General features: G+C 39.2%; 1 protein-coding gene across 1 annotated transcript in view; it reads left to right on the forward strand.

The window, feature by feature from the left end:
* The first annotated feature begins 1336 nt into the window (after nt 1-1336).
* CTR9 (CTR9 homolog, Paf1/RNA polymerase II complex component) overlaps nt 1337-11949 on the forward strand; it is a 48098-nt gene continuing 37485 nt past the window's right edge. The window contains exons 1-6 of the mRNA XM_007956724.1: nt 1337-1381; nt 2836-2934; nt 5242-5481; nt 5965-6082; nt 6994-7083; nt 9168-9316. Coding sequence (XP_007954915.1) covers nt 1337-1381; nt 2836-2934; nt 5242-5481; nt 5965-6082; nt 6994-7083; nt 9168-9316 — 741 coding nt within the window. The remainder of the gene's footprint in view (nt 1382-2835; nt 2935-5241; nt 5482-5964; nt 6083-6993; nt 7084-9167; nt 9317-11949) is intronic.

Here is an 11949-nt window from a genome sequence, read left to right on the forward strand (position 1 = left end):
AGAGGAGCTGTTGCATTGTGGTAAATTGTCAACGTCATGAGACAAAGTGTATGTGAACTGCTGTATGGAAAGTGAATTTGCTCTGTAAATTTTCACCCAAATCACAATAAAATAATAAAATAATAACATTTCTTCTTTGCTGCTTCTCCTGAATATAGGCATGCCTCATTTCATTGTGCTTCACTTTATTGCATCCACAGATACTGATTTTCTTACACATTGAAGGTTGTGGCAACGCTGCCTGGAGCAAGTCTATTGGCACCATCTTTCCAACCAACGTGTGCTAACTTTGCATCTGTGTGTCACATTTTGGTAATTCTCATACTAGTTCAAAATTTTTCATAATGCTATTACACACTTAATAGACTACAGTATAGTGTAAACATAACTTTTGTATGCACTGAGAACCAAAAAAAAATTGTGACTTGCTTTATTGTGCTATTCGCTTTATTGCAGTGGTCTGGAACTGAATCCTCCGAGATATGCGGGTACTGTATACGTTAGTATGCATATAGTTAGAGTTTGTGGTCAATTCAAGCACTGTTGAACTCTTATGTGTTAAGAAACATTTAGTGGAGCACGTGGCAAGTAGGTTCTACTGTAATATTAAAGTAAAAGCCCAGAGAAGCAAACAGATCTTACTAGTTGTCCCCAGATCACTAGAATCTGAAAGTGGAACGACTTCCATATAGTAGGTGGTAAACAATGAACTAATGGGTGGATTGAGGAGTGAATGTTTCATTAGAAGCAATCTTAGAAAGAAACAAGATTGTCCAGGCCCCTCCACAGGGCCCAAGTTTTGGGGGTCCAAAGGTTCCAACTTAGCCAGGGGCCAGGCCCTGAACCCGCGCCGAATTTGTTCTCACTCCAGTGGGGCCTCATTCGTTGCTCCGCCCCTTTAGAGCGGAGCCGCTTTGCCTACGACTCTTTTATTCCGGCCTGAGCAAGTACTGGGCTCAGACTCAAACCGCCGGGCTACAGAGGTCCTGTAAATTCTCGGTCAAGCTACAGAAGATCCATGTATCAAGACCTCGAGAAACACCAGAACGACAGGTGGTGTCGAACCACCATATGACAAACCCGCCTGCGGGGAATCCTTCCGGGGCAGGGGGCGGGGCCGCCGGAAGTGACCGGAAGCCGCTACTGCTTGTTGTGTCGCCGGTACTGCTGGTTGTTTGAGAGGCTGACGGGAAGGAGAAGCCCGAGCTCCGGCTGTGCTGCAGAGCCGGAGTCACAACTGGAGCCCGACCCGCCGCTAGCCTCTGGAATACCCAGAAGCGAGGACTAACGGCTGCTGAGCGACGGGCCGGACGCCCGCTCGCCTTCTTATCTCACCATGTCGCGGGGGTCCATCGAGATTCCCCTCCGGGACACTGACGAGGTAAGTGTCGAATATGGATGGGGGGGTTGGGGCCGAGAACTTGGACGATCTCCGCCCGCCCTTCCCTCACTTGCCGAGGTTTCCAAAGCGAGAGCGCTCCCCTCCCCCAGGAGCCCAGGCCGAAATCCCCAGCCAGAACTCTGGTCACCTCCTCTGCGTCCTCGCAGCCTCAGGCTACTCCGAGTTGTTTTTGAAAGTTCCCCTTCGACCTGTTCATGTTTGACTGTGCTCGACTCTTTTCCTAACTAATTCAGAAGCGCAGGGGTGTGACAGTGCCCGGTAAACAGTAAATCAATCCGGCCAGAGATTACAGAAGTGGGCGCTGATGTCACTTTGGTCTGTCTGCTGCTCAAACTAGGTACTTTTCCTGGGGATAGATAGGATTTTGCCCTTTCTACCCTGGGAACTTGAATCTGTCATTGTGCACTGTTTCCAGCGCACAGGGCACACGGCAAACTAGTCAAATGATTTGTGAAGTTTTCACAGTGAGATAGCGACCCCCACATACAGCTTAGCTGAGTATCTATGGAGAAGTTGCTTATTGTAGAAGGAATACCTTCTGGCTTCCTGACCCATTATCCGTAGGTGGCCTGTGACTTCCTCTCAGCATTGATACTAGATCTTAACTGGACAATTCCTGTTTGTTTGTTTTTTTTAAATTTTGATAGAATATTGAGATATAATTCACATTTCATGAAATTTGGTGGTTTTTAGTATAATCACAAAGTTGTATAACCAACCACCATCAGTATCTAATTCCAGAACATTTTCATGCCATTATTATTAGGGAGCTCTGTGGTTAAGGCATTGGGCTGCTGACCAAAAAATCAGCAGTTCAAACCCACCAGCTGCTCCACGGGAGAAAGATGGGACATTCAGCTTCCGTAAAGATTTACAGACTTGGAAACCCTGTGGGGGTCACTATGAGTCGGAAATGATTTGATGGCGTTGGGTTTATTCTTGATATTACTTTGTGTGTGTGTGTGTGTGTGTGTGTACCTCATTCAGGAATATCTGTGACACACAAATGCTGCTCCCCTGATTAATATGTACAGCGGCATTCATCTTTGTATTGCCTATAAGGTTGTACTTTGCAGGTTATCAGACCTACTTCATCAGAGTCTATAAGGCGCTTTTTTGCACTTTACTTGAATTGTGTGTTAAGCAGGATTTTTGTGGTGGTGTTTTGAGTAAGCAAAGTTTTTGTAGCATTTTATCATTCTAGTGATTTGGCGACACCTAGCAAGGTCTTTTTGCTTATCTGTCTTTTACTTTAATATTTGTAATATCACCATATAACCTACTTGTCATGTGCTCCATTAAACAGTTCTTAACGTGCTTAAATTGAACACAAACTCTAACTATATGCATTTTGAGATATATTCAAGAAAAGCAGCAGTCTAAGAAGAAATGCGAATTTAAAAAAAAGTTAAAACCTACATTTTGTGTTTTAGGTTATTGAACTTGACTTCGATCAGTTACCAGAGGGGGATGAAGTTATCAGTATTCTGAAACAGGAGCACACACAATTGCACATATGGATTGCTTTGGCGGTCAGTATTCACGTAACAAGTATTTTTATTTGTTGACTGGAGAAATAGTCGTTTTCCGATAAAGTAATAGCCAACTTGAGTACATGATAGATAAATTATACTATGTTTATTGAAGCTATTTGTTTTACCATTTGAGGAGCAATAAGTCCAGTTTCCTAAATGATGGGAATTCCTCTGTTAAATTGTGTGTGTGTGGGTAAAGGCAAAATTCATTTATATTAAAGAGGACTCTGTATGGAATATTGAATATTTGATTATGTAGTGGTTATTCAATGAAACTGGTTTATGGTTCATAGGTAAGTTGAGAAAATATAGGCTGTCACAATGTAAACATGACTATTTAACATTTTTCTCTTGACAGTAAAACAATTCACATAAAATACTCTAGAAAGTGAGTATGTTCCCAGGCTAACCTATAAAAGCCTTTTTGGGTGAAATTTATCTCTGGCTTAAGTTTATTGCCCTTGTTTGTTTCCTGCCCTCCATAACATGGGCATTACTGGAGATTATCGAGATAATCACCTCAGAAAGCCTAAAACACTCTCCACCCAGCACCAATTGCATGATGTTTTTATTTTCTTTGCTATATGGAAATATGTAACCATTATTTCTAAGCAAGTATGCCACAGATCATTTTCATGTAATGACACGTAGGGGGACACCTAATGTTGTCTTGAAGGGTCAAAGAAGTAGTTTTGGAATTGAGCTTATAACCAGTGCTCAGGCCTACTAAAACTTTTTTTCCTTTGGATATGGATTTATAAAGAAGTACTTTCAGTGACTGGGAGCTCTGGTAGCATAATGGCTAAGGCATTTGACTGCTAACCAGAAGGCTGGCGGTTCAAACCCACCAGCCACTCCTCGGAAGGAAGATGGGACAATCTACTTCCGTAGTGATACTGCCTCGGAAACCCAAGATAGGGTTGCTATGAGTCAAGTCCAACTCGACGGCACATAACAACAACTTTCAGTGATTAGTAGTACCTTCTTGAAGTGCTTATTCTTTCTTACTCTATGGAGAATAAGCCATTCATCCTTGTACGTTTTTTAAAACCAGAAGAGCACTTAAAATTTTCTAGGACATATGCTTCCTTTAGGAGCTCTGGTAGCGTATTGCCTAAGGCATTTGACCGCTAACCAGAAGGCCGGCAGTTCAAACCCACCAGTCACTCCTTGGAAGGTTGGGCAATCTACTTCCATAGTGATACCACCTTGGAAACCCAAGGAGGGGTCACTATGAGTCGGATACGACTCGACGGCAGCGGGTTTAGTTTGGTTTGGTTTTATGCTTCCTTTAACAGCACTTTTATGAAAATTGGAATAATGGAGGATTAGCGTGGCCCCTCTATGCCAGTATAAGTTGTCACAGAGGAAAGACTCTAGGCTTTGGAATTAGAAAGACCTTTGTTCAAATCCCAGCTCAGCTGCTAACCAGCTTTATGATCTGAGACAAATGATTTGCCCCTGAGTTTCTTTGTCTTCAATATGAGGATGTTAGTACCTACTTCGTGGGGTGGTTGTATAGATTAGAGATATTGTATGTGATTCTCCTAGCATAGTATATAGCCTATATTAGGTGATCAATAAACGATAGATACTTTTTATTATTTATAAATAAAACAGAAGTTATTTAACATGCCCAAGTCACAGATAATTTTTGGTAAATTTATAACCAAAACCCAAGTTTTCTATCTAGAATTGTTTATATTTTCCATTATTGCTTTCTCGGGCTTTGCTTGTTTGAAAAATTTAGTTTGAAATCAGCTATTGCTAGGTAAGAAGTAAGTTGGAAGCGTTTGTAGGTGATTGTTATTTTTTTAAACAACTTTATTAAGGTATAATTGAACTACAACCAACAGCACATACTTGCATCATTTGATCAGTTTTATGTGTACCTGTGAAACCATCGCCACAGTCATGATGATGAATATCTACATTACCCCCAAATGTTTCTTGTTCCTGCCCCCAGGCAACCCCTGATCTGTGTTTGTCACTAAAGATTAGTTTGTATTTTCCAGAGTTTTATATAAATGGAATCATACGGTGTGTGCTCTCTTTTGATCAGGCCTCTTTCACTCAGCATAATTATTTCGAGGTTTATCCATGTTGTAGCATGTTCATTCCTTTTTATTACTGGGTAGAATCCAGGGTATAGCTATACCAAAGTCTTGTTTATTCACCAGTTGATGGACATTTGAGTTATTTCCAGTTTTTGCCTACTACAAATAAGCCTGCTATAAAATTCATGTAGAAGTTTTTATATAAACATATGCTTTAGTGCTTCTAATTTAATCCTTTACTTTATAGCTGGAATACTACAAGCAAGGAAAAACAGAAGAGTTTGTAAAGTTATTAGAAGCAGCTCGTATCGATGGCAATTTAGACTATAGAGATCATGAAAAAGACCAGATGACATGCTTGGATACATTGGCAGCCTACTATGTACAACAGGCTCGGAAGGAAAAGAATAAAGACAATAAGAAAGATCTTATTACACAAGCAACCCTATTGTATACAATGGCTGATAAAATTATTATGTATGATCAGGTAAAATAAATCACATTTCTTTGAATTTATGAAAGGGAGAAAAACGTAACACATGAAAGAAAAATGTGTGTGATAGACAATAAGATTTTTTTTAAAAGAATTTTCTTAATGTGATTGTTCAAGAAAAAAGAATTCCTCATTAAAATGAGCATTTCTTTGGTGCTTCTACTATTTAATATATAAAATGTGCTGAATCAGTAATGCCAACATCTCCAGGTGTATGAAGCAGATTTTAAGTAATTTGAACTTTTCTTCTTGTCGTTGTTACTGGCACAGAAGGATGTGCATTTCAGGATAGTTTCTCAAATTGTAATTAAGAATTGCTTATTGGTAGTTTAAACACATTACAGTTGCTAGAGGAATTTGTATGATGCTCCACCTCATTCCTATATGGTTTTCATGTTAGTGTTACACATTCTTATTAAATTGTGGTTATTCCTTGGTAAACGAAAGTCTTGGTAAAGGTGATATATGACTTTTCAGAATCATTTATTGGGAAGAGCCTGTTTCTGCCTACTTGAAGGTGACAAAATGGATCAAGCTGATGCACAGTTTCATTTTGTACTCAATCAGTCTCCAAATAATATTCCCGCCCTTCTTGGTAAGCGATCTTCAGTAACCTTTCTAGGACTCTTTTTTATTTTCTTTTTTTCAGCGTATGCCTAGAATAAATCTCTTTGTAGGCATCTTAGAAACTAGGCCTAACAGCAAAGTAGAAGAGCTTTGTCTTTTTAAAAATGAAATAATCTACAACAATGTATTGTTTCTGTTGAAATTATAGAAATAAACTATATACCAATTAACAAGAATTTGCTACTTTTTTCTGGAGATATAAAACTATTTAGAGGGAAGGGAACACCACAAAAATAAATAAATAGGTAAAACTATTTGGATAACTCCAAGCTATTTCAATTATTATTTCATAGATACATAAATACTACTGTTCTATTTATAAGCATAAATTAACATACCCTTATGATAAACAAGGGAGCTCTGGTAGTGTAGTGCCTAAGGCACTTGACTGCTAACCAGAAGGCTGGCCGTCCAAACCCACTAGCCACTCCTCGGAAGGAAGGTTGGGCAATCTACTTCTGTAGTGATACTCCCTTGGAAACTCGAGGGGTCGCTATGAGTCGGTTCGACTCGACAGCACATAACAACAACAACATGATAAACAGAGTTCTAGTGTCACAATGGTTAAGGCATTCAGCTGCCAACTAAAAGGTCAGCGGTTTGAACCCACCAGCCACTCTGCAGGAGAAAGATGAGGCATTCTGCTTCTGTAAAGATTTATAGCCCTAGAATCCGTATGGGTTCACTAGGAGTTGGAATCAACTCAATGGCAGTGGGTTTGGTTTGGGTTATGATAAACAAGTTTTGATAATGAAATCATGTCACTATTTTTAGGTATTTAGGTAATTTAGTATAAAGCATATTGGATTTGTGTTCTTTAATTAGTTTGTGCTTGTCTTTTTATTAAAAAATAATTACATTTATTAAAAATCATTACAGGTAAAGCTTGCATTTCATTCAACAAGAAGGATTACAGAGGAGCTCTTGCTTACTATAAGAAAGCATTGCGTACTAACCCAGGATGTCCAGGTAAAGGAAAAATTTTATTTTGGGTCTAACTGTGTATGACTCAACTTAAGATATTGATGATTTGACAGTTGCTTATGACCTTCTGGGTTGAGACAGACTGCAGTGTTGGGGGGGAGGGGACAAGGACAGAAGTAGGGAGACCAACTAGAAGGCTATTGCAGTCATGCAGGTTAGAGGTGATTGTGGCTTAGACTAGGGTGGTAATAATGGAAGTGATAAAAAGGCAGATTCTGAATATATTTTGAAGGGTGTGCTGATGGATTGGATGTAGTGTGTCAGACAAAAAGAAGAATCAAAAGTAACTCCTTCGTATAAGCAGTTTAGAGAGAAGTTGTATTTTATTACATTTAGAAAATGGTGTAAGAGAAACTTGCTTTAGATGTGAATAATTTGAAATGCCTTTTAGACATACAAGTGGAGAGGTCAAGGAGGGCTAGAGTTCAGGGAAGGGGTATGGGCTAAAGTAAATAATCTGGAAATTATCAATATATGATCAATATATGAATGGTATGCAAAGCCAGGCGACTATGTGTAAGTTCTCCAAGGGAGTGAGTGTAGATAAAAAGCAGGTCCACACATGGAACCTGAGGCAACTCTGACTTTTAGAGGTTACCGATGTGAGGAATCAGCAAAGAAGTCAGAGAAGGAACAGCCAGAGGTATAGAAGAAAAACAGTGTAAATGCAGTATCCTTGACACCAAATATCAGATGGTTCCAGAAGAAGAGAGTGACCAATAGTGTCAAATTTTATTAGGCCAAAGAGGGACTGAGAATTGACCATTGGATTTAGCGACATAGAAAGAAATCATTAGTAATCTTGATAAAAAGCAGTTTTACTGGAGTGGTGCAGATGGTAGGCTCCTTGGAATGGATTCAAGAGAAATTGGAAGCAATAGCTGTAGACAGACCTCCCAAGGAGTTTTGCTATCAAGGGAAAAATACAGATGGGTTAGCAGCTGGAAAGGGAAATGGGATCAAGAGAAGATTTTTATTCCTCAAAGTGGGGAAATGTTTGTATGTGGATGAGAATGACCCAGTAGAGAAGGAAAATTTGATGATGAAGGAAAAAATAGGGGAGGGTTTTCTGGAGCGGTGTCCATGAAGAGATGTGAGAGGGAAGATCTAGCAACTAGCAAAAGGGTTTGCTTTTGCTAAGAACATGGTTGTGGTTTTTGGCATGGCCTTGAAATTGGGTTATAGTTACAAACAGAGCTCTGAAGGAATGACTGTGTGTGTATGTAATCCGTTGCAATATTTAGAGCCCTAATGGATTTTTTTGTTCTCTGTTTAAAATTTGGTCTTCAAAAATGAAATACTGAAGGTACAGTTTAACAGAGTGTTAGAAGGAAAAGTATTATAATTATTATTGTTATTTTAATAATGGTAATTATTGTAATGGTAATTATAAAAATTACCATTATTATAGGTGTTCTCTGATGAAGGAGCTTTAATGGCATAGTGGTTAAAGTATTCAACGGCTAACCAAAAGGTTGGTGGCTCGAACATTCCAGCCACTCTGTTGGAGAAAGATGAGGCAGTCTACTTCTGTAAAGATTCACAGCCTTGTAAACCCTATGGGGTGGTTCTACTCTGTCCTAAAGGGTCACGATGAGTTGGAATTGACTCAGTGGCAGTGAGTGTGGTTTCTTGGTTCTTTGGTGAAATGGGTATCTGTGATTGGGGTGGGGGATGGAGGGTGGTATAATTTAACCTTTAGTGAAACCAAATTTATGGTATAGTAAAAGATTTTATAGGGAGCTCTGGTGGCATAGTGCCTAAGGCATTTGACTGCTAACCAGAATACTGGAGGTTCAAACCCACCAGCCACTCCTCGGAAGGAAGGTTGGACAATCTACTTCTGTAGTGATACTGCCTCGGAAACCCAAGGAGGGGTCGCTATGAGTTGAGTCCAACTCCACGGTACATAACAACAACAACAACAAAAGATTTTATAGTGTAGTTGCAATGAGGTTAATTTAGGGCTGTTGTGACTCACAAATAGAGAAGTGTTAAACCTTGTAAATTGAATTTTAACCCCTAAAATGCTTGTTTGACAGATTGAATATCTGGTTTTATATTTTTAGCGGAAGTTCGTTTAGGGATGGGCCATTGCTTTGTGAAGCTTAATAAACTGGAGAAAGCACGTCTGGCATTCAGCAGAGCTCTGGAACTCAATTCCAAATGTGTAGGAGCATTGGTTGGGCTAGCTGTTCTAGAACTCAACAATAAAGAGGTATGTGAAAGAAAAAATTATGTAGTTCCTTACTAGTTTATAGGTCCCCAGTCCCTTAACTAAAACCCCTGGGGCCAAGTGTGTTTTAAGAAGTCAAGATTTCAAATGGATAACAACAACCAAAAATATGTAGTTACACAAATATATATATGTGTGGATGTGAATATGTGCGTACATGTGTGTATACAGATAGAGGTATATATAGACATATATGCATATGTGTGTGTGCATGCATGTACGTTCATATACATAATAAACCATATAGGGGACACAGTTATAGATACTTCTTACACATAACCAAGCACCTCAAAAGATTGGTTTTCCCAAAGACACATGAAAACAATTAGTCCAGGAGACTGGTAACCATGCAGTCCTCAGTCCAGCCACTTATTGGGGGATCTGTGTAGGAGATCCTGGATAGAGTGGGAGAACAATGTGGAACAAAACTCAGAATCATTTAAAAAAAAAAAAAAGGAACTAGGTTTGTTGGTGTGATAGAGCCTAGTGAAACCCCTGACTATGGCCCCTAGCTGCTCTTCAGGTCTGGCAAAAGACAGGCATATAAGCTGAACATTTACATTAGATAGATATATTTCTTAGAGAGATCAATCATGGGAGAATAGAAGGACTGCATATGCACAGGGAGCCAGCTCAGGGAGTGCATGAGAGGGAAGGACACAGGGAAGAGGTAACTATGGAGAGGAAGTAGGAAGAGAGCTATTGCATTGTGGGAAATTGCAGTCAATGTCATGAGACAGTGTATGTGCACTGATGTATGGAAAATGAATTTGCTTTGTAAACTTTGACCCAAATCACAATAAAAATTTTTAAAAAAATCAGATTCAAAAACTATCCACAGTGATCTTAAATGGCTATTAAAATATTCCTTTTTCAACTAAAAAAATTGGTTTTCTGAGTCTGAAGTCTTAGTTACATAGTCTCATGGGACAGCACAGTTAATTTGCATAATATAGTTCATAAAGTATACGTTCTCCATCCCAGTGTGGTCAGTAGTGTCTGGGGTCTTAAAAGCTTGCAAATGACCATCTAAGATACAACCATTGGTCTCAGTTCATCTGGAACAAAAGAGAAAGAAGGAAACCAAAGCCTCAGAATAGAAAATAGTACATAGGACTAATAGTTTACACGAACCATGGCCACATATATTCTGAGACCAGAAGAGCTAGATGGTTCCAGCTACCACTACTGACTGTTCTGATCAGGGCCACAATATATGGAATGGAAGAAAAATGTGGAACAGAACTAAAAGCCATACTTTTACTGAACCAGTTGAAGATTAGAGGTCTCCCCAAGACAGTTTGCCCTGAGATGGCCTTTAAACCTTAAACCAAAATTATCCTTGGGCTCACCTTTTAGCTAAATAACTGATTGGCTCATAAAATAAAAAATATCATCTGTGAGCAATAAGCTTCTTTAAAAAATCATCTATATGAGGCCAAATGGTCAAAAATTAAAGCAACCATGAGAAGGTAAGGGGACAGGGAAATGGGCACTATAAATAGTACAACCAGAATGGAAAAATGTAGCCAATATCACTGAATAGTTTGTGTAGAAATTATTAAGTGGGAACTTAATTTGTTGTGTAAACTTTCACCTTAATCATAATAAAATTTTTTTAAAAAGAAAAAAGATAATATGTGCATGTGCATAATAGATCATCCTAGTAGGGTCAGCACTCCAATGTCGAACTTGTATTTTTGTGGCAAGATGAGTGAATGTTCACACCAATTGGGATTACTTTACAATTCAATCACAATTTGTCACAAAATGAATTCACTTCAAGATTACAGAATAACCTTTGGAACTTTTTGGATTTCAGAATTTCAGGTAAGATATTATACACCTATATATTAGGGTGAAAGGTACCCTAGTGGCACAGTGGTTAAGCGCTCAGCTGCCAACCAAAAGGTTGGCAGTTTGAACCCAGCAGCCTCTTCCTGAGAGAAAAATGTGGCAGTCTGCTTCCATAAAGATTACAGCCTTGGAAACTCTATGGGGCAGTTCTTCTCTGTCTTACAGGGTTACTATGAGTTGGAATCAAACCCATGGCAATGGGTTATATGAGGTTGGCCTGCTGTTAAGTGCAAGTAATAAGAAACACTATGATGACTTAAGCCATAAGAATTTTTATTTACTAAACTAGACATCTACAGTCTCAGGTTTAATACCTCAGTGCCATCAAAGACCCAGGCTTTTGTATCTTTCTGTTCTCTGTTCCTTGATTTGTGGCCTTTCTTCCTCAGTCTGTCACATCACGGTTACAAGATAGCTGCTGCATCGCTAAGCAGCCCATTATTACATCAGCCTTACAAGTAGAAAGGGGAAGGGATGAAAGGCTTTCTCTTAGGAAGGTCTATCTTATATTGAAAAGGAAGCTCCCCATTATGCTTTTTATCAGTAATTTTCCGTGACTGGGATAACCAGAGTGTCTCAGCTACAGTATTATTAACATTTTGGGCTGGGTAACTCTGTTATGGGGAGCTATCCTATGTATTGTGGGATGTTGGCAGCATTGCTGACCTTTATGACTACTAAGAGCCAGTAGTAGTCTCATGGTTGTAATAACCAAAACTTAGATCCCTTTTTGAAAACCTGTCTTAGAGCAGTCTCCA

The sequence above is a fragment of the Orycteropus afer genome, unplaced genomic scaffold (assembly GCF_000298275.1).
Source record: "Orycteropus afer afer isolate SDZICR_OR568_19922 unplaced genomic scaffold, OryAfe1.0 scaffold00014, whole genome shotgun sequence".
Classification (NCBI taxonomy): Eukaryota; Metazoa; Chordata; class Mammalia; order Tubulidentata; family Orycteropodidae; genus Orycteropus; species Orycteropus afer.